At 42.2% G+C, this 20,628-nt stretch overlaps 2 protein-coding genes across 2 annotated transcripts; one reads left to right on the forward strand and one right to left on the reverse strand.

Annotated features, from left to right (window-relative positions):
- Positions 1–918: 918 nt before the first annotated feature.
- On the forward strand, positions 919–20,628 carry LOC137286555 (uncharacterized). The gene is made up of 18 exons (XM_067818483.1): positions 919–1,075; positions 9,470–9,490; positions 9,976–10,011; positions 10,307–10,503; positions 10,776–10,940; positions 11,065–11,212; positions 11,696–11,743; positions 12,212–12,241; positions 14,322–14,495; positions 15,041–15,079; positions 15,764–15,793; positions 17,158–17,331; positions 17,794–17,832; positions 18,300–18,329; positions 18,656–18,829; positions 19,105–19,329; positions 19,464–19,487; positions 19,968–20,628. The coding sequence occupies exons 1-18, from the start codon at positions 1,048–1,050 to the stop codon at positions 20,141–20,143; spliced, it is 1,758 nt and encodes a 585-aa protein (XP_067674584.1). The 5' UTR covers positions 919–1,047; the 3' UTR covers positions 20,144–20,628.
- On the reverse strand, positions 5,292–6,966 carry LOC137286566 (iduronate 2-sulfatase-like). Its single transcript, XM_067818495.1, has one exon. The coding sequence runs from the start codon at positions 6,869–6,871 to the stop codon at positions 5,339–5,341; it is 1,533 nt and encodes a 510-aa protein (XP_067674596.1). The 5' UTR covers positions 6,872–6,966; the 3' UTR covers positions 5,292–5,338.

Below are 20,628 nucleotides of genomic sequence, written 5' to 3' on the forward strand. Positions count from 1 at the left end.
ACTCACCACCCTAAGTACCCTGTCACCTTCTGACGGGGCAGTCGGCTAACGAATATTTAAATATGGCGACAAGACAATGCCGGGACAATAACACGCCCCTCTGGACCATGTCGCATGGAGGGATGGTATTTGAGGAAGGTGGGAATTTGTCTGGGCAAATCGATATTTCAAGATGGTTGTATGAGGATTGTGACTACATTTGTTAACATAACATTGTTGCTTTCCGTGACACGCCCGCCCCTACAATAAAATTTGATTTTTTAAAAGCTATTTAGAAACCACTTCACTCCCATTTGCTGTGCACCTACATCTGAATCAGCTTTGCATGGGAACCTCGACCCTGTGACGTTTTTATTCATACTTTAAATGCATATGGCGCGTTAGGGTAGCTTAGTGGAAAGACGTTAGCTCGACAGTACCAATGTCTGAGTTAAAACTGGCTTCCACAGATAGCTCCGATGTCTGGCGTCCAATTTCTGTCGTGAGAGTACCTGAATATTGCCAAATGCGGTTTAAAATCTGCACTCATTCACTTACTCCATCTGGGACAAGGCTAGGGTTCTTATATGGCACCTACGATTAATTGTATATATTCGAGGCTAACCAAAGAAATAATAAAAATATATGTCATCGTTCCTTACCCAGCCAAATATGTTCTTTTAACCTGGCTTATCTGCAATATTCAAAGTATTTGCACACCGTTATCGTTCATCCTGATAGGATATTTTCATAACGGGTGTTGTTCCTTCATCGCTGGCAGTCAAGGAATTTCTTTCATCACTTTTAATTAAAACGATCTTAGATTTGACAAAATTATTTGAAGCAGCAGGCATAAATTATAACATGACGCTCATTAGATGACGAGCCATCCAAACTGACACTAACTTGATGCCCCTCTCACTGGGATTGGACTGTTCCATAGCATGTCGGGGATGTACCCGGATTGCGATGGGATAGGGGTGCTTTGTAACTGACAAGGCTATATATAGAAGGTGCTGGGAAACGGTGTCATTTTCAGCAACAGTTGGATTAAGACGAGGTGCTGGCATGATACGAGCTATCCTCCTGTGTTGCGGTAGGTCAAATGCTTGTGTATTATCTGGAAGATTTTTGTATAAATCATCTACAACATTTTTCGCCCAGGGCTAAAATGCCTGCAAATATTGTTTATTAATTTCAGATGTTAACTGGAAAACAGACCCTGGTCCCAAGCAATTAACTAAATCACAGCCGATCATCTTAAGTAGTTTTATATGGAATTTTAGCGATATCAATATATCAATTGCCTTTCACTCACTCACTCACTACGGATGTAGGAATTGGATCGATTCGGTGGGATTCACAGCCTAAACTGGGAAAATTAAACTGTTATCTGTCTTACCAAGAACTGAATTGTAAAGGAAACATCCTGGTTTTCTATTTTTCGACGCATACGTACGTAAAATGCTGAAGTCATCTAGCTAATTCAGCACGCATTACAACGCATCTGCTCCTTTGGTCTGTGTTAACGCGTCATCTTCAAAATATTTTACCTATTACGGCGTGTTTTCATGTCCATTCTATGATTGGTATGTCCATGGCAGAGGTTAAGGTCCCTTCGTCAAGGGAAACTCATCTGATTACGGTTCTTCCGAAGAAGTGGTTCCAGAAGACCTACGGGCCCATGTCCACGTTTTCTAACACCTCCGTGTTAACTTAGAGGTTATTGCAGCTGGATGTGAACTTGAATATCCTCATGACACCATGAGGTCTTCCTACCGACCTATAAAGACTTATGTAGTACTGAGTTCTTTGAGCCGTCGACACAGATAGTGCAGCAATTTTAACATACGTATCAACTGCTTTCCATATAGTAGACCACAGTATTCTGCTTACAGTATTGGAGAAGCGAACTGGAGTGACTGGAAGGGCAGTTGAGGACATCAGTGTGTGTAGATGGTACATCATGTGCACAAATGCAACATACCGCGACATGCCACGACATACCACGACATACCTCCATTAATACTGTTCACACTGGCACGACCAGGGTTCCTTCTGCGGGAAACTGGTTTCTTGTTTAAGTTAAAAGATGATAATATTGATCCAGCGATACCATCATCAATGAAGATGACATTCAAGATGCAGCTTCCACCTTTCAACATATGGGAGGGTGAGATTCAGTCAGGTACAAAGGCAGCAAGTCATGATTTTGCTTTCTCCCCCTTAACTATGTCATCCGCAGTGTTGAGTGATACTACAATCGACTTAGTACGCACATATCTACACATGAATCCAGTTAGTACGTCAGTGATATCAGCTCATGACTATCCCAATCCACTTGTCTGCAGTCTTCCCGATCATGTTATCAGCACGCAACGGATTGTGCAACATTCTGAAACCAGTAGTTCCACGGCTGAAATTCAACAAGGGCAAACGAGTGGGTATGGCTGATAGCCCATGTGAGCAGCAGGGCAGATACCAGGGCTGTAGAAGTGTGTATTTTGTTGGAGTAAGCTTAATTCTCAAGCATGGACTACCAGTTTGTCTCTAACTCGCGTAGGTGTTACGCTATCTCCTTCTACTACTTTAGGCATTGCGACATCAACTACACATGTGAGCCTCAACTCCAGTAGGTATTAAGGCGTTTCTGCAGTCTCAGTGTACGTTACGGTGTCATGTTACCGTCTGCGCCCGTAGTTCCCGGAGATAGGCATGATCTGTTTCTGGAAATCGACGTAAATAACCGAATTCTGTCAAAAGTAATTTGGTCCACTCATTATTGCAAGAAACAGCAACTCAGCTTTCTTTAAGTCATGAAAACATTAGCACTGGTGTTTTTTTCTCTTTTTTCCTGATGTCTACATGTGTCCCAATCGTGTCGAAGGAGTCACAGGAGAACAACCTAGCAGTTTTGATGAGCTTTTGGTCCACATCAGTCAAGCACCCATTTTCTTTTGTATGCTGAATCAGTTTAAAGGTTGTTTATTAGTCAAGGTAATCTAGCAGTGTGTTTAACTTTTTGTAACTTGGCATTTTGACATAAATTACTACATATTTGATTCTGCAAACACATCCGTTTTCACAGTTCCACGAATATTTTATAAATTGTTTTAGCAAACTCAAATGTGTTATAGAGATAAGCTGGTACATCAATCTTCCCGACCTAGTTGAAGAGCTGGAGAGTGAGTAACGAGGGCATGAAGGTGCCATACCGTCAGGGATGTCACTATAACATCGTTGACACACTGAGACGGAATTCATTAATCTTAGCCTAATATCATATCACTGGCATCTTTCTCTGGTTGCAACGTATGCAACCACCTACCAATGCAAACATGACTGATAACGGGTCATCCGGGCATTTTTACTGCGGAGCTACAAAACATGCGCAGAGGAATGCGTCAAACACCTCCGTTGTGGACGCATCGTGATAGGTTCAAAAGTCAGGCAATGTCCTTCCTTTGTATATGTTACCTATGTAAACTTGATTGCTTATAGCGATGCATATATTATACAGCAATATTTGTTTAAAGAAAGATAACAAAAGATTTTGTTGATCTAACATTTGAAGGGCCATGTCACAGTGTTGTGAAAAGGCATTTTAACATGATCATGAAACTGTAATAATCCACATGCATGGACATCAATCTTATTTCTGTGGGAGCAAGTTGCAGACTGAAAACACCAAGATTAGACTTAATAACAACTGCTGACAACTATTACTGATAGTTAATTTTATACAAGACGCACCTGCCATCAACACGCTGCAAATATATGCCTTTCAGGTCGCGGAGATTTGTGTACGGCAGACACACAAACGCAAACACAGACAACACACGAATACACGCACTTCCACGCAGCCACACAAACACACACAGCTCCACAGAAACACACACATTTCCATACAAACACACGCAGAGTACCACACAGACAATCACACAGTTCCACAAAGACACAAAAACACACGTAGATCGACACAAACATGCAGTACCAAACAGACACACTGGGAAACACAGACACACAAATACACGCAGTCAAACACAGAGACACACGCAGAGACAGGCACAAGAAACACACGGACACCTACATTGAGGCACAAACGCACACAAATACACGCAGTCCCACACTGAGACACAGAACCGCACAAGCACATGCAGTTCCACATTGAGAGACAAATACACGCAAACACAAGCAGTTCCACATTGAGAGACAAACGCACACAAACACATGCAGTCCGACATTGAGACACAAACACACACAAGCACGTGCAGTCCCAAATTGAGACACAAGCACACACAAACACACGCAGTCCCACACTGAGACACAAACACACACAAATACACGCAGTCCCACACTGAGACACAGAACCACACAAACACACGCAGTCCCACACTGAGACACAGAACCACACAAACACACGCAGTCCCACACTGAGACACAAACACACACAAACACGCGCAGTCCCACACTGAGACACAGAACCACACAAACACACGCAGTCCCACACTGAGACACAAACACACACAAACACACGCAGTCCCACACTGAGACACAAACACACACAAACACACACACTGCCACATTGACACACACTGTAAATAGTTTGTCTGCGTCGCATTCCATCAAACATGGGCTGGTACCAGAATCAAATGTCTCGAATCACAGGAGTGCAATCAAGATAAATGAATGACCTGTAATATGCGTACAGAGAAGCGTCACATAGTTTGCAAATCCTAGCAAAAACAGTCCTGGATAAAAGTTAACATTTCATTCTGCACATGACACATTCCCTTCTCAGATAAAGTGACCGAGATTATGCCTGGAATGTTGAGATTTGCGTATCTTTGTGTGTGCTTGTTAGAACATTCTGTTTATAAAATAGAGTCATACGTTTTGCAATGTACGTAGATAAAACTGTATATCTATGTCATGATGCGTCATACCAGGGGGGTGATTTGACAGGTTCCTGGAAAACCAGTTTTCATTACATTTATGAATTTGAACTTCACCACATTACAAATTAGCCGGGATTTTAATAATGGTGCAAAGATGGTCCCCAGAGATATGACCAGTAAAGCGAGGTACTGTGTTGTTGATGTTGAATTTTGAAGTTGCTGTTCTAAGGTGACAACTTGACTTGCCCTTGCATGTACTTATGACGTGTGACAAGGTGAACTAAGGTAGACTAAACTGTTCATGAAACTCGGCATGGTCAGGCGTACACCTGGATCTATCAGAATCTCACACTCGAAGCTGTTTTCATCAGAGACAATTGTGGGCTTTCTTTTACAAAAGATGTGATAAAAGCTATGTTACAATATTTATTCAGTCCATATACTTTACATGTGACATTTCCTTAATTGCTCAGCGTTTCTCCTCCAGGTATTGCCTTCCTCCAACCAGCCCGTAGCTTGGCACTAAGCACTTTCCTGATGCTAGCATAAGTAACATTCAGTGCTTGATTGTAGTTTTCCTGTGGGTCGACTGTATGATCGTACAGTTCTGCAGCAACCAACTTGTTCCAATGGGTAACAAACTTTTTACCACCAGTAAACTTGACCCATTCTGTGTAGCGATATGTGTCTGTTCTCATTGTGTAACCCATCACAGCTTTCCCCGTCAGAGGGTCACCATCTCGATGGTACTGGGAGAAGGCGGCAGTCTTCAATGTCGTGTTTGGATTCTTCACAAGAGGCATCAAACTGAGTCCTTCTGTACACAGGGTAACATTTTGTGAATGTTCAGGACATGTCTCAATTTTAGGAAGTTCTGCAGCTTCAGCAAGTGTTGGAAAGAGATCCACAAACTCCGTGAACTGTTCTGTGACGATGCCCTGGTCGGTGAGACCTGGGATGTGGATCATCATTGGAGCATGGGTAGCATCCTCAAAGTTTGTTTGCTTCTCCCATTCACTGTGTTCCCCAAGCTGCCATCCATGGTCTCCCCAGAAGGATATGATAGTGTTGTTTGACAGGCCAAGATTGTCAAGTTCAGCTATAACCCTGCCAAGCTCGTAGTCTGTGAAACTCATACAGCTGTAGTATGCCCTTCTTAACTCTAAGGTAACGTTATGCGGAAAGGTAAAGTTGATATTCCCAACGTCTTTTAACCCAAGCGGCTTAATGTTCTTGTATCTACCCATGTTAGTAAAGTTGTGCCAAGCAACTGTGGGCATCCCCACTGGTGCAAAATAATTAGGAGGGAGTCGAATATTCTCAAGAGGGTAATATTCCATAAAGCGAGCTGGAAAGTTCCAGGGCAGATGGGGCCTGTGAAGTCCGACCGCCACAAAGAAAGGTTGCTCACCTGATTTAGCTTTTGGGGCCACCTCTTGCAGAACCTTTATTGCATTGTCAGCCAATAGGGAATCTTGAAGAGGTTGCTGGGCTTCCCTTTCCTCAGACACAGCTTGCCAAATGAGATCATCTTTAGCATACTTATCAGGTGCATGAAAATACGGGTCTGTCCACGATACAGGATCATCATTACCCGAAGACTTCCCTGGGTGGAACACCTTCCCCATGCCTATGGTCCTGTAGCCGTTCTTCTTGAAGTACTCTGGTAGAGTGGTAAAGTTTCCTCCATATTTCCTGAAGTAAGGACCGATGGCGTAGATGTGGCTTGTGTCAGGTCTCCTACTCGTAAGAAGAGCCGTTCTGCTTGGATTGCAAAGTGCTTGGGAAACATAGGCTCTCTTGAGGAGCAGACTCCGCTTGGCTAATGAATCCAGCGTAGGCGTGTGCATTACTGGATAGACAGGTGAGGGGAAGTCGGGTCCAAGATATGCCCCAAGGTTTGGCCGCATGTCATCAGAAACGAGAAACAAAACATTTTTCCTGGCAAGCACCACAGGAAGAAGGAGAAGCGCAGGCCACTGCATCGTTGGCATGAAAATCAGAATGGGTATGACGAAGCCGTCGAGGATCTGTTTAATAATGATAGGACCTGGTGCAGTTAGGAACCTAGAAATTTCATTTCTATTTCAGTCACGATTTACATAACTAAATGACGTCGGTATAAGAGATAAATATAAGGTTATCAACAAGAGATTGGCTTACTTGGAATTTTGTGTGATAGGTCAAATGAGCCAGTGGTACACATGTATATTCTCAGACCTGGCTACACTGACGTGCAAAAGGAAACGTCCCAAATATAAAGAATTATTATAATTGTCGTCTAAGTGGCCATATAAGTGAATTTTGGTTGGGGGCACATCTCCCAAACAAACATTAATATTATATGTGAAGGTAAAGCGCCTGCTACATTTCTTAAACGTTAAAAATGACTTTGAGCGCCAAAACTTCCCACACTTGCAGAAAAGTACCTGCATGCAAAAACACGAGCTGAACTGTTCCCTGTCATGACTTACCCCCGTGTGAACAACCAAACATGCCTCGATTAATATCAGACCAGAGGGAACGAGCAGTTGGTAGGGTGGGGGGGTGGGGGGGGGGGATGCTTCAATTGAGGAACAGATTTGTAACCGTGACGTCATCAGAGGAGATAGGTCACGGGCATCACGTCAGCTGATGGACAGTGAGCAGACGTCTTCGTGTACATGGTATCCGTGACTACCGAACGTTCGAGGGCATGACGTTGACGAGTGAACAATGACGTCGTAGACTGGAATGTACGTCAGTGGAAGCGACGAAATTCGGATCGAGATGGGGTTTTTTTTCAAAAAAAGAAAGCAGTCTGTACACTAGCAGACCTGATGGTCGGGTATGTGACTTGAGTGAGCACCTGTGTGACCAACTCGCACCCGAAATGGCTACAGGTACCACATCACGTAAAATCAGACGACTTGTCCAGTCTGAGCGACCGCCTGTCGAGGGAGCACTTAACGCTGGAGACGGTAACACACGTTACGTACTAGTGATTTTCTGTGAGCCTGATCTGTATGATAGCCCACCGAACTGTAAAATATAGTTGTTTTGGGTTTTTTTTTACTTTGTTTTGTTTTTTGTTTGGTTCTTTTATTGTTGCTTTTTTGTTGTTGTTGTTTTTGTTTTGGGGTGTGTGTGTGTTGTTCGTATATAGCCAGTATAATATACATGGGGACGTTTCATTTGCACGTTGGTGTATATGCTGCTAAGTAATGCGCTAACGTTGAACTTGATAATATTTCAACCATGAATTTTCTGAGGGTTGTAGTCGTTCTTTTAGGCGTATGGCTACAGGCTTCAGTCATGCATGATTGTCCACACCATTGTAGATGGCTCACGTGTTGCCTGTGGCTGGAGGTATTCTCGCTACTCTCAAAGGTGATGGTAAGGCTAAGACATTTCAACTGACTTTTCTGTGATTATGGGAACGGTTTTTTCGCTTCCATTTGCAATGTTCAAATAATAAACAAACATTTCGTCTAGTTTGTGGGGACTCCTGGTTTCCCATTGGTTTCAAGGAACCAAGACGACTTATTGTACAACGTGGTCAGGGTCAGTGACCTGAGAGATGACCTTTTACCCCCACGACGTGTGTCGTCGCTCTCAATATCCGTCTCGGGATTGACGGGAACGATTTTGTTAGAATGGACGTGGGTTTACGACAATCCTTTCCAGACTTAACTATATGTCAACAGGTGTCGAAATGTCTGTTATCATTACAATCTTCTTTTTCTTTTGTCAGGTCTTGGCATGTCCTTGTCACATAACCACAATCTCAAACCATGTGGCATTTAGGCCACTAGGTCCTTCATAGTCCAGACACGTAGCACTTCTCACAAGACGCGTTTCAGAACAGTGTCAAATCTTCATGGCTTGAGACGATGATTAAGACACGTTCTTCAAGGCAGCTAAATTGGTAGCGAAAACATGAGTATATGATGGATAAAGAGGAAACGTTGACCAACAATTAAAAACAGATGTGCAAAATACAGACGACAAATCCTTATCAGAGAGAAGATGATGTCAGCCTGATGTCCTCTTGTAAACATGGGAACTGTACTGTTTATGGTTTAGCCGTATGTTTAAAGCATGCAGGTCAGGGTTCTGAAGGTCCCCGACATGTAAGAAAAAACATCCACGAATCTGCTGGCCCCGATGTGGATATCATTGTGTCACAGTATTGTGTCACGTCAGACAGAATATTGGTACTTGTTGCCAACCAATTAGACTGATGTTCCTCGTGTTTCTGAAAATGTAGAATATAGCCTGATAATGTGAAATAAAAGAATCATTTCAAAGGGGACAAATAATCATTTCATGTAGTCTGAAGCGAATTAAATTCCATAACGGAACAGAAAAAAGGTGGGAAATATGATAATAATATCAATATCGTTTTCGCCCAAGACATATTTGTTTTTTGCTTTACGGCGCCTTTTGTAATATTTCAACAAGAACATAGCAGAGGAAACCAAAAATATGCTTCAAACACTGTGTACCTAATGTTCGTATTTCGCATTGTAACACAAATTTCAAAGTCGTCGCGTATTTACGTTAGATGTGTTAAACATATGCTTACTTACCACTTATATTTATTTTTGCAGCCATAACAGGCATCGTAAAAGGTAAGTCGTTTTAAATGCGTATGGAATACATAGGCTGTTACTTTGAATGATGATTGTGGTGTGTGTATTAGATGGATTACTATTTATTGAATGTGAAATAGGGATCATTATGACATTTCTATCAGGTTTGTTGAGTTACTCAAACCTGTATAACATGATATTGTGCATCAGTTTTGTTCACCCGTTCATCCGAAAATATGTCACTCTCGAGGGTTTGACACGGAACTCTGCAGTAAGGGTCAAGCATTGTTGAAGCATCAGCTCAGATGATCCTTCTGGGCTCCGGTGATGCCCAGACTGAAGTGCACATGGAGTTGAGTTCGGCAAATGTTTTGAGCATATAACATTTTTGTTCACTCAAATGGGTACCCGGTAGAATGGGAATGTAATGTCATCTGGTTTGTATAGTCCCAAGAAAACCAACAGTAACATTTACAGTACAGACCATTGATGTACTATTATTTTATGTATAGTTCCCTTTTCAGGTGCCGCTGTTCCTGTTCCTCAGGCGACAACACCACGTACGTAATGAATGCCATGTGCACAAAGGACACAAACGCTGACCATGTTCTTACTTTGACATTCCAGAGACACTCAGATCAGAATTCTCACAGGAATTGATTCACTATTGTTGAAAAGAGCAAATTTCAAAATTCATTTTGTTAGTGTAAAAAAATATGTCCTTGGTGTAAAGTTTGGTCAAATATTGAGAATTCACTTTACTTTTGAAAATGTGCAGTAGTTTGAAAAGGACGGGCAGTTTAGGGTGTAAATTGATCATAACGTAACCAGCATAAAATTCACGCTTTAATGTAGGTGTATGTGACGACTCACTGACGGCGACGCTGCCAGACGCGGCGTTCTCGGCATCCACAGACTACTCCAGCAAAGATCCTGCTCACAACTACGCTCCCTACAGGGGAAAACTAGGCGTCAACGTTGACCCTAACCCCCAAGCTTACAAGGTCGGCTCCTGGGTCGCCCTCGATTTGGACACAAAACAATGGCTGCAGGTAAACTAGGAATGTTATGTCTGAACGCTACAATTTTATGGGACTTTTATGTGGACTCCAGGAAACTCCTAGTGAGTGCTTGGCAATCACCGCTTGACGTAAAAGATGAACAGCAGAAATCATGTTTACTGGATTGTTTGGTGCATGTCATTTAAACTGTGCGGGTCAGTCACTGGGTTGTCTGGTAAAGATTATTTACGGACACCTGTAATGTAGCTGGAAAATTGCAGTGTCGGCTAAACAACCCCCATTCACTATAACTCATATTACAGGTTGACCTTCCCACGCCCAGTGTCGTGCGGACAGTGACGACGGCGGGACGTGACCCCGACCCCGTCAGCGGCTGTTGCAAACAGTGGGTCTCCAAGTATACTGTACAGTACAGTCTGGATGGCGCAACGTGGACAACGGTCACCGACAGCACTGGAGCAGAGAAGGTGAGCTACAGAAGGCCACATTATTTTCTCAGGTGCTGCGATTAACTGTTTATTTCAGTGTGTATTTCAGAGACTAGATGATAGTGTACATGAATTTATGCGATTGTAACATTTTGGATTTTAGATATTCGACGGCAACACCGACTCCACGACGCCTGTGACGAACCGTCTCGGATGTCCAGTCATCGCCCAGTATGTCCGAGTCAGGCCAGTGGAGTGGAACAATCACATCGCATTGAGGATGGACCTCAACGGCTGTGGCATTGCGTCTGGTGAGTGTAACGTGGCCAGTATCATCGGTTGCACATTAGTGGATCAGACATATATATGTGGGACGACGGGACAGCCTAAACATTAAGTGCCCACTCGTCACGCCAAAGGCTCGGTTTTGATTCTCCACAGGGGTGCAAAATGTGAAGCTTGCACATGGTGTCTTCTACCGTGTTAATGGTGGAATACTACTGCTAAAAGCGGAGTAAAACCAAATACACGCACTCATTACAACTGTGGTCTCACACAGGGTTATAATATCAAAATCACAGGAATAATATTTTTAGCGTGTTGTTTATGAAGTATCTTCTAACAATCTAATGGTCTGATCTCAACGGTGTATTCTTGACCAAGCAATCAGGTGACACGTTTCGTCTTTCAAGGAACGGTTAGATTGGAGAATACTTTGATATTTCCGGTAGAATATCACCCATTATGAAAAGATGATTTATATAAGTAATAGTTTCATTTTCAAATCGTTCTAGGTGCAACTACAGCTGGGCAATCTACTGACGCACCGACAACACAGACATGTAAGGGACCGTATAGGCAATTTTCTAAATCAAGTTACATTATTACAGACATGTGCATTTTTCATCTCTATCAGTTGAGACACGTCGACTATCCGGTGTTTTCCGTGGTGTCCTGAATGAGAAGGATGTCAGGCGAAGATATTCAAAAATGTTAGACTGTATCAAGACAGGTACGGGTGTTGTTTACCCGTGAAGATACGGGTCAGCATTGGTGTTCAACAACCCACTCTTGTCTGAAGAGGCGACTAAAGGAATCGCTGACTTGGTTGACATACGTCATCGTATCACAGTTGCGTAGATACATGTTCATGCTGTTAATCACTGGATTGTCTGGTCCGAACTCGAATATTTCCAGACCGCCGCCATATAGCTGGAATATTACTGAGTGTGGCGTTTAACACCAGACCAACTAAACATAACATGTTCCATCGTGTATATGTAAAATATACATAACTAATTTTATTCTAGCCGTTGTCGCAGGGCAGCTCTCCAATGGCCGTAAGTACATGGAGTGTATTTCATCTTTTAAGGTATGGAGTTAAACGAAATATTGCCTACAGTTAGCTGTTAATAATTGCATCTATCAGTTCATAGTCACAAACAACACCCCAGTTATGTCACGGTGTATGTGCTTAAAGTATATGTGACGTGTTTGCTACGGAGGGGGAGGTTGCGGAGTGGAGATGCCGTGTATCTACCACTGTCGTGAAACCCACGATCACAGGCAAGGTGCTGCTATCCCATTAAAGCTCATTTCTTTCGGAGTAAATTTGTCATGATAAATTACTTTTTCAAATGAACGAAATCAAGGCTGATTGAAAATCAATATTATTTTGTTCTTTAGCTGAGATGATTGCACTGTCCCATTAATGGACAGTGGGTACGAGATACCGAATATTGCAGCGTCCCATTAATATGACAGTGGGTACAAAAATAGCGAACACATAGATTAACAAGTCCTAGATAACAAGATGAACTTTTATTGTAAACGACTTGGTTTCATAATTAGACCTTGCTATTGAATTAAACAAACGTACAAAAGCTATTTTCTGCAATCATGTGAGGGTGCATGTTTGGACAAAGCTTTGTTACTTTGTATGTTACTGTGTCGTGGAGGCCTGTATGTGGTCAGTGACGCACGATTTTTTACTACACACGATGCGTAACTAAAGTGTGTTGGCCAGCTCTGAACAAAGGTATCAACGTGATAATATCTGGCCTCTATGGGGTGGGGGAGGGGATAAAGGGTGGGACACGATTGACAGGTGATGTGGACTACGACCAGGACTAGCGAGTGAAGACTGAGCGTAAGCTCATGCAAGATATAACCGCAGAAGATGGCAGACAGATCCAACGGCTTGTACCTGTTTGCTGGGATACCTCTACAAAGATGCGAAACTTGGTGAAAACCGAACACTAAGCGAATACAGCTCACCGCCACTTCTTGAAGCGAATGGCAGTGCAATACTTCGCAACTTTTCGATCGCTACGACCAATTCCTCGCATTGTTTGATTTTAGTAACGGGTCACAGAGGGTTAGTTGTTTTGACTCATCTCTCGATCATCCCTTTGCTCTCATGAGGGCTGGATGGGGTCCAAACGTGTTTGAGACAAGATCGACTATATTGTTGTCATTCCATCTGACAACTGTGAGACCTGACTCTGTCTCTGTAGCTTGGTCATATTGTTCTCTGGCTGTCTTTTCATAAAGTTGACATATCTCAAATGACATTTCCAGAAGACGGTTTGCATGAATCGTCCATGTGTATGCTATGCTCTTGTCGGTCAGAACATCCATCACATTCAAAGCAATGAACAGGCTGTCAAACCTGTGGTGATATGAACGGTCATACTGGGCTAGAAGTTCTGTTATCAGATTAACCACAACACATCCACCCATGACAAGACCTGGGGATCCGTCTGTCGCCCTCTAACACCTTAAGACTCCAATTGTGAGACATATCCCACAGGAAAACCCCACACCTCTGACACCCACTGTCATATTAGTGGGACAATATTCAAACGCAGATTTACATGATAACAATACATTGCAAAACAGTTCCGACAGAAACATATGCAGTTTATGTCCACAGCAATATTTGTAAGTCATTTCTCAAATTTAATACAAATAATAAAAAGAAAACCATATTGGCACACGTTCTTTTAATGTGCGGCATATTTCGGCCAAGCAAATATGGATCCGGTGTTATGTCAATCTCATCTGCTCATATATAAGGAAAGTACGTAACTCTCATAAACACCTCCCTTTGAAAATTAGTCCCGTAACAGGGACAGTGGTCACTTGGAAACACTTTTAGGTAATAAAAAAAACAACAATTGTGTCCCAAAATTGTTATCATGGCCAATAATGGGCCATGATATCACATTATCGGTCTCTGTGCAGATTGTGTCAGTTAATCTTCAAACAGAATCCACCTGTCCGTAGCATGCTCTGCAGAATATAAAATTCTAACCAATTTTAGATCATATTGATACATTCATTCCGTTCAGCGAGCCTCAGTACCTATGTCACATTAGTTAATAGTGTATCTGCATCACACGATCGTCCTCTGTACAGAATGTGTTAGCGACTGCAGCACTAAAGTTGATGGCTTCTACCAGTCCTGTCAGGGCTGTGATGTTTATGTCCGGTGTGTCAACAAGCAGATCACTGACAACAACCCTTGTCCTCCTGGGACTGTGTGGAACGACAACATCAAGTTCTGTGACCTAAATTCACCCACCTGTCAAGGTAGGAACATCAAGATGGCAAATTCATGATAATATCAATGTCCGTACGGAAAACACCCATCTTCAGACATAAGAAGAAGATATTATTGCCCTGTTTTTCTCAAAGAAAGTATTATACGGTACAGGTAGAGACTACCGTCATTTATGGAACCTACACGAAAGGAAAAAGTAGGGAACGCTACCTTGTGTTCCTTTATCTATTCGCATATTTTCTCCGACAAAAATGGTGATGAAAACTGGAAACTATAAATTGTCATGTTTTCTTTTATTTGTTTCTCCCGGTATTAAATACCCAGTAATACAGCTGATACTATGCATGTGGAATAATGCGCTTGCCGAGTGTCACTCTGAATGTTCCAAACACATTATCACTTACTGAGGTACCTTTAGACACTGCCTGACCAGTTAATCTGGTCTGTTCATCTCCCCGATTACACTGTTCATCAGATCATACACTCACTGTTATGAGTCAAGCTGACAAAATGCTGAATATTTAAGGAATGTTCTACTAAGCATACAGCTCATTATGTCTGTCTCTGGTTGTAGGTCCCACCAGTCCAACCACGCCGGGAACCACTACAACCAGTAAGTACTTGCTTTGTAGAAACTCAAATAGTGCCCTTTATGTAAAGTACAGTAAATAGAAAAACGGGTGATTGTTTTTGTAACAAGATCATGTGTTTTTCACTATAGAGTCTATAAATTGAAAGCATTGAGGTCACGCCAATATTAGAACGATTGGCTGATACAGGTATATCGGTTTTTACGTTGCTTGCAGACATATGTTTTTATTGAAGGTAATTCGTAAGTGATACAGATAATTGTGGAAGGTTTATGGACGCTACTAGAAGTGAGGATAAAAAGTTGTGATTCTTTTTTAGATCAAATGTAAGTTGAATGTTGATAGCTACAACCAGTTTGACGTTACTGGATTGTATTCCTGCTTTCTGGAACAGGATTCATGTATGCTACCGATTCTTTTATGTTTGTGTTGTGGTAACAGAAGAGACAGACATCACGATATTGGTATTTCCTACATAAACGGACATCATCACACGTCAGCATCAGTAGATAAGACGTCATTGTATCATTCCATAAGTGTTCTGGCATATATGTTGAAATCAGAGTCGAGTACCACCTGGACGTCCATAAAATATACAGGCTGTTTTCTTTTCTCTGTGCTTATATTCTCCACGTGCGTGGAGGACACTTGTCATACTCAAGAAACATGCGAACATGAAAATTCATATAAAGAATGATTTTTTTCAGCAATGGTTGCAGGACAACTTTCAACCGGCGGTAAGTGAAATGGTCGTCATTAATAGGATTCTTATGATGATCATCAGTCTTACAATCGCAGCACCTGTACTTTATTGTCAGTTTGCAAGATCTATGACATTATGTTACATGCTATTAAAATACCGGTGTATACATTGTTGCCTCGTGTATCTGTATGTTGTGGGGAATTAATTACAAACACTGGATTTGATTCTGCATATGTCAGTTGTACTAGAGATGCCGATTGGTGAAAATATGTATAGCACTTTAAGAAGTTACGTCACGTCCCACGTGACATGACTGTTATTACCTGGCAAACATGACCAGTGACTGTTTGACACCCGATTGAAAAACCACTTGAAACAAGAGAAAGTCCAATGAAAAGGAGAGCAAAAACTGAGGAGTCCCATAAGGTTGAACATAAAAAGTGCCGTGGACACTCTAAGTAAATCCCGTATACAGCCCCATACTCAGCGGCACACTTGCTCCTGAACAAAACCGATTTTTGTATGGACGGGCAATTTCTTCATCGGAACGGATGCGACTTCTCGGTAGTGAGGCTGTTAAGACTATTATGAAGCAGATGTTTTACACCGAAACGAGACAGCCATTCCAATAAAGAAGTTGTCTGTCCATAAACAAATCGTTCCTGTTCAGCATACCAGCTTCTAATGTCAGTAAAGAAAGGTTACATGCATGCTTGTCTTGTGTTTATGCATGCGTAAATATATAGCCCACTCTCAATGAAACTATTTGGCTGTGCTCAGTGGTAACTGGCCGACTGTGAATGTCGAGAAGGTTAAACTAATTGCATGGCTAAACGAGGACGTTGACTCAGAGAATGAAATAGAAGCTGAAACTGGAATACACTATCAATCATCAATACTTGATAATATGTATATCTGTTACAGTACATATGTAAAACCGGCAACTTGGACAACTGTCTGCAATGTTCACTGACAGTCATTTGGTCAAATGACTAAAATGATCAGTCATTTTCTCAAAAGACTAAAGGTTTCAGTCATTTGGTTTCAGGTATAATTTCGTACTTCTAACGATGTATACCAGCGTAATTTGATAAGTCCACTTCAATGCCTGGTGGTTGAAGCGTTGACTCGTTACGCTGAAGGCCCGGGTTCCATTCCCCACAGGGATATACATGTGCGGAGCCCAATGTTGGTGTCTCTGCTTCGTGAAAGAGGCATAAACATACTCACTCACACCCTGCCTTACACACAATCATTTGGGTCCGTTTAATCGAACATGTATGCAGCTGCATTTGAAAATAAGAAATTCAACAAATATTCAAACGTACTTTTTAAGTGAGCCTCAGAGCTCACCATCGTTTTTAATGTATCTGTATCACATGATCGTCCTCTGTACAGAATGTGTCAGCGACTGCAGCACTAAAGGTGATGGCTTCTACCAGTCCTGTCAGGGCTGTGATGTTTATGTTCGATGTGTCAACAAGCAGATCACTGACAACAATCCTTGTCCTTCTGGGACTGTGTGGAACGACAACATCAAGTTCTGTGACTCAAGCTCCCCTACCTGTCAAGGTAGGAAGACCATGTTGACACAATCCTGCCATTATCTCCAACACACACCATACGTTCACAGAGCGTTCAATATTAATTCCGCTTCAGCACAAACTGGGACTAGGTCTCTTTCAAGGCCCAACATTACAGCCTGGTTTGAAGAGAATACCATTGTGTTTTCGTAACAGCTGCTTTAAAAACTTTATAATATTTTTGACAAATGATGTCACGTCAAAGGCAAAGCTCCTTGTTGGTATAGTCCTTATAAAAAAATTACAGTTTGGTGTTCAAGCTAAGTATTTGGCTGCGCTTTTCAAAGCATAGAAATTGTTCTCGTAGTTCTCTCTGTCTGACAAATGTGAACAAATACCACGTCATTTGACAAACAACCTTTGCTGCAGTAAGATAGCATGTAGTGACGTTACAAATATGTAGCACCAAACATACCATTGTCCAACTTACTGTAGCTGTCTCTGGTTGTAGGTCCCACAAGTCCCACCACGCCAGGAAGCACTACAACCAGTAAGCCCGTGCATTGGTGATACTGAGAGCGGAGTTGGTGTTAATATTCACATATATATGACAACATAGACACACAAATAATACATTGCAAGTGGGCAGGGGACATGGGATTGGCTAACAATTTTCTTTGCATTCATAACGTATCCATAAACTGAAACATATACTGGACCACGATGATAAACGGACATGGTTTCCTTCCGGAATGGCTATGTCTAATGCAGCACTATTGCTTGAAATGGTGGTACTCATTTCGTATTTTTTCTATCGTTGTTATTTGCTGATAAGATTAGACTTCAAGAATTTGCTTCCTTTCATAGAGTTTTAAATGCAATACACGTGGATCGGTACTTTGGGAAAATCCGTTTCGTGCATACACGCTTGCGCCTGTGTTTGCATTATGCCTACATAAATGTATTTTGTTTACAGAAAGTATTTCAAAGTGATGTCACATGTCTCTATGATTTCAGCAATGGCTCCAGGACAACTTTCAACTGGCAGTAAGCGAAATAATAATGATCGTGTCTGGGAATTCAGGCTTTTATCACATTATATATGATTGCAGAGATAAATATTTTAATTTTGAAATATCTCCTACATTTATAGCCATCCAGTTCCATAGATTCTGAAGGTGTGCAATATATACGACTTCCTTTCAGAAGAAGTCAATATTCAAACAGAATGCACCTGCCTACAACACGTTCTCCAGAATATATAAAAGCCAACCGTTTTCTATATTATACTGATAAATTCACTTCGTTCAGTGAGCCTCAGAGCTCATCATCGTTTTTAATGTATCTGTATCACATGATCGTCCTCTGTACAGAATGTGTCAGCGACTGCAGCACTAAAGGTGATGGCTTCTACCAGTCCTGTCAGGGCTGTGAAGTTTATGTCCGATGTGTCAGTAAGCAGATCATTGACAACAACCCCTGTCCTCCTGGGACTGTGTGGAACGACAACATCAAGTTCTGTGACTCAAGCTCCCCTACCTGTCAAGGTAGTAAGTCCACGCTGATTGATTCATGTTGAGATTTATGGTGTAGAACAAACGGGAAAACAAGCATCGTCATCTCCCTGATGTAATCAAGTGTTTGCCAATATCCGAAGGATCTTAATGACAATCTATTGGTCAGGTCACACGCACCTGTCCAGACTCGCCAATACCCTGCATTTGGATCCATTTTAACCTGCATCTATCTACATGTCCTTATCCTGGCTCTAGTCTGCGTGTTCATGTGTTGGCCAGTGAATAATCCCAACATTCTACTTCAGATACGACGCCAACGTCCACTGTAGCATCGACAATTACACCAGTACAGACTACACCTTCATCCACTGTGAAAGTCACTATACCTTCAACCACGCAACCAACAACGACCCCTACACCTGAACCCACGACAACACCAACACGAACAACAACGACACCTACACCGAAACCCACAACGGCGCAAACACCACGACCAACAACTGTGCCAACACCAACACCAACAAAGCCAGGTAACGAATTGTTTACTTATGACACCGTAACCAGCTTTCGTTAAGACAGGGTGATGTTTGCATCCACTGTATTCCACTGCATTCAATGTTTCTTATTTAAATTATTAAGAGATTTTTGTTTTCTTTTGTTACAGGAGTCCTAATGCCCAATCCATACCGTGAGTATATATTGATATATTGTTGTTCAGACAGTCGTATTTTGGCACTAAACATCCTTACGTTTGTCAGTACCTCTCATCGTAGCTCCCATACCTTAACATAGACTTACGCCTGGCACAACGGCACCCTAATCCCTATGTTTGTGTTGAACCCTGGACTCGCTGACTTGGTTGATGTTCATGTTGGTGATGACAAGGCTGTCTGCCCCGGGCTCGACAACTTACATCATATAGCTGGAATATTGCTGTGTGCGGCGTAAAGCAACAGACCAAGCAACCAATCTTATACGCAAATACATTTGTAGCGTTAGGAGTTGCTACATGGCCACTCGCTCCCTCTACGTCTGGGACACAGTGTGATGATGTAGGCAATTCATTACGCAGCTTCTCCACCTCAGACACTTTGACATATGAAAAACAAGCCATTCGACAGAAAAGAAGGCAATATCCTTGTAACCTAATTCATTGCACTTTGTCCAGGGTGTGTGAAAGACTGTGACGGCGTCCCCAACGGAGATTACCAGTCATGCAGGGGCTGCAACATATACGTCACTTGCTCCAGCGGACTGACGTACGACGGCATTCAGTGTCCGGCGTCGACCCTCTGGAATGACAACACCAAGTATTGCGACTACACGTCACCGACCTGCCCCTAGGGATGACCGCGTTCACGGGCTGCTCCTTGTCTAACATCCGATGTGTGATAAGAAGGGAGAACTATCAATGATCGTCAATATAATGTGAACAAACAACATGGCATCATGTTCTAGTCGTGTTCGTCTATGTACGCTTGCAGGATTCAACTCTGGAATGTTCAAAAGAAATAACATTCGGTGTCTAATAATTCCTCGTTTACTGTAATAATGCGCTTAAAATCTTTAAAAGCAACATGACATCCTGTTATATAGTCCCCGTGCTGATACAATAATTGGTGTCCAGAGGTTAAAACTGGGGTGTCTTAGAAACATCCTAGACACCATGTAGAATTTCACAAAGGTTAAGTAAAACAAAAGAACTAAGTGAAACATCCATCCTGTCAACATCACCTACATGAGAGCAGCTACTGCAACAAAACATGAATCTTCCAAATGAATTGAAAGGGCGTGGTTTAAGGAAAATAAAGTGTACCCTTTGCAACCTA

The sequence above is a fragment of the Haliotis asinina genome, chromosome 1 (assembly GCF_037392515.1).
Source record: "Haliotis asinina isolate JCU_RB_2024 chromosome 1, JCU_Hal_asi_v2, whole genome shotgun sequence".
Classification (NCBI taxonomy): Eukaryota; Metazoa; Mollusca; class Gastropoda; order Lepetellida; family Haliotidae; genus Haliotis; species Haliotis asinina.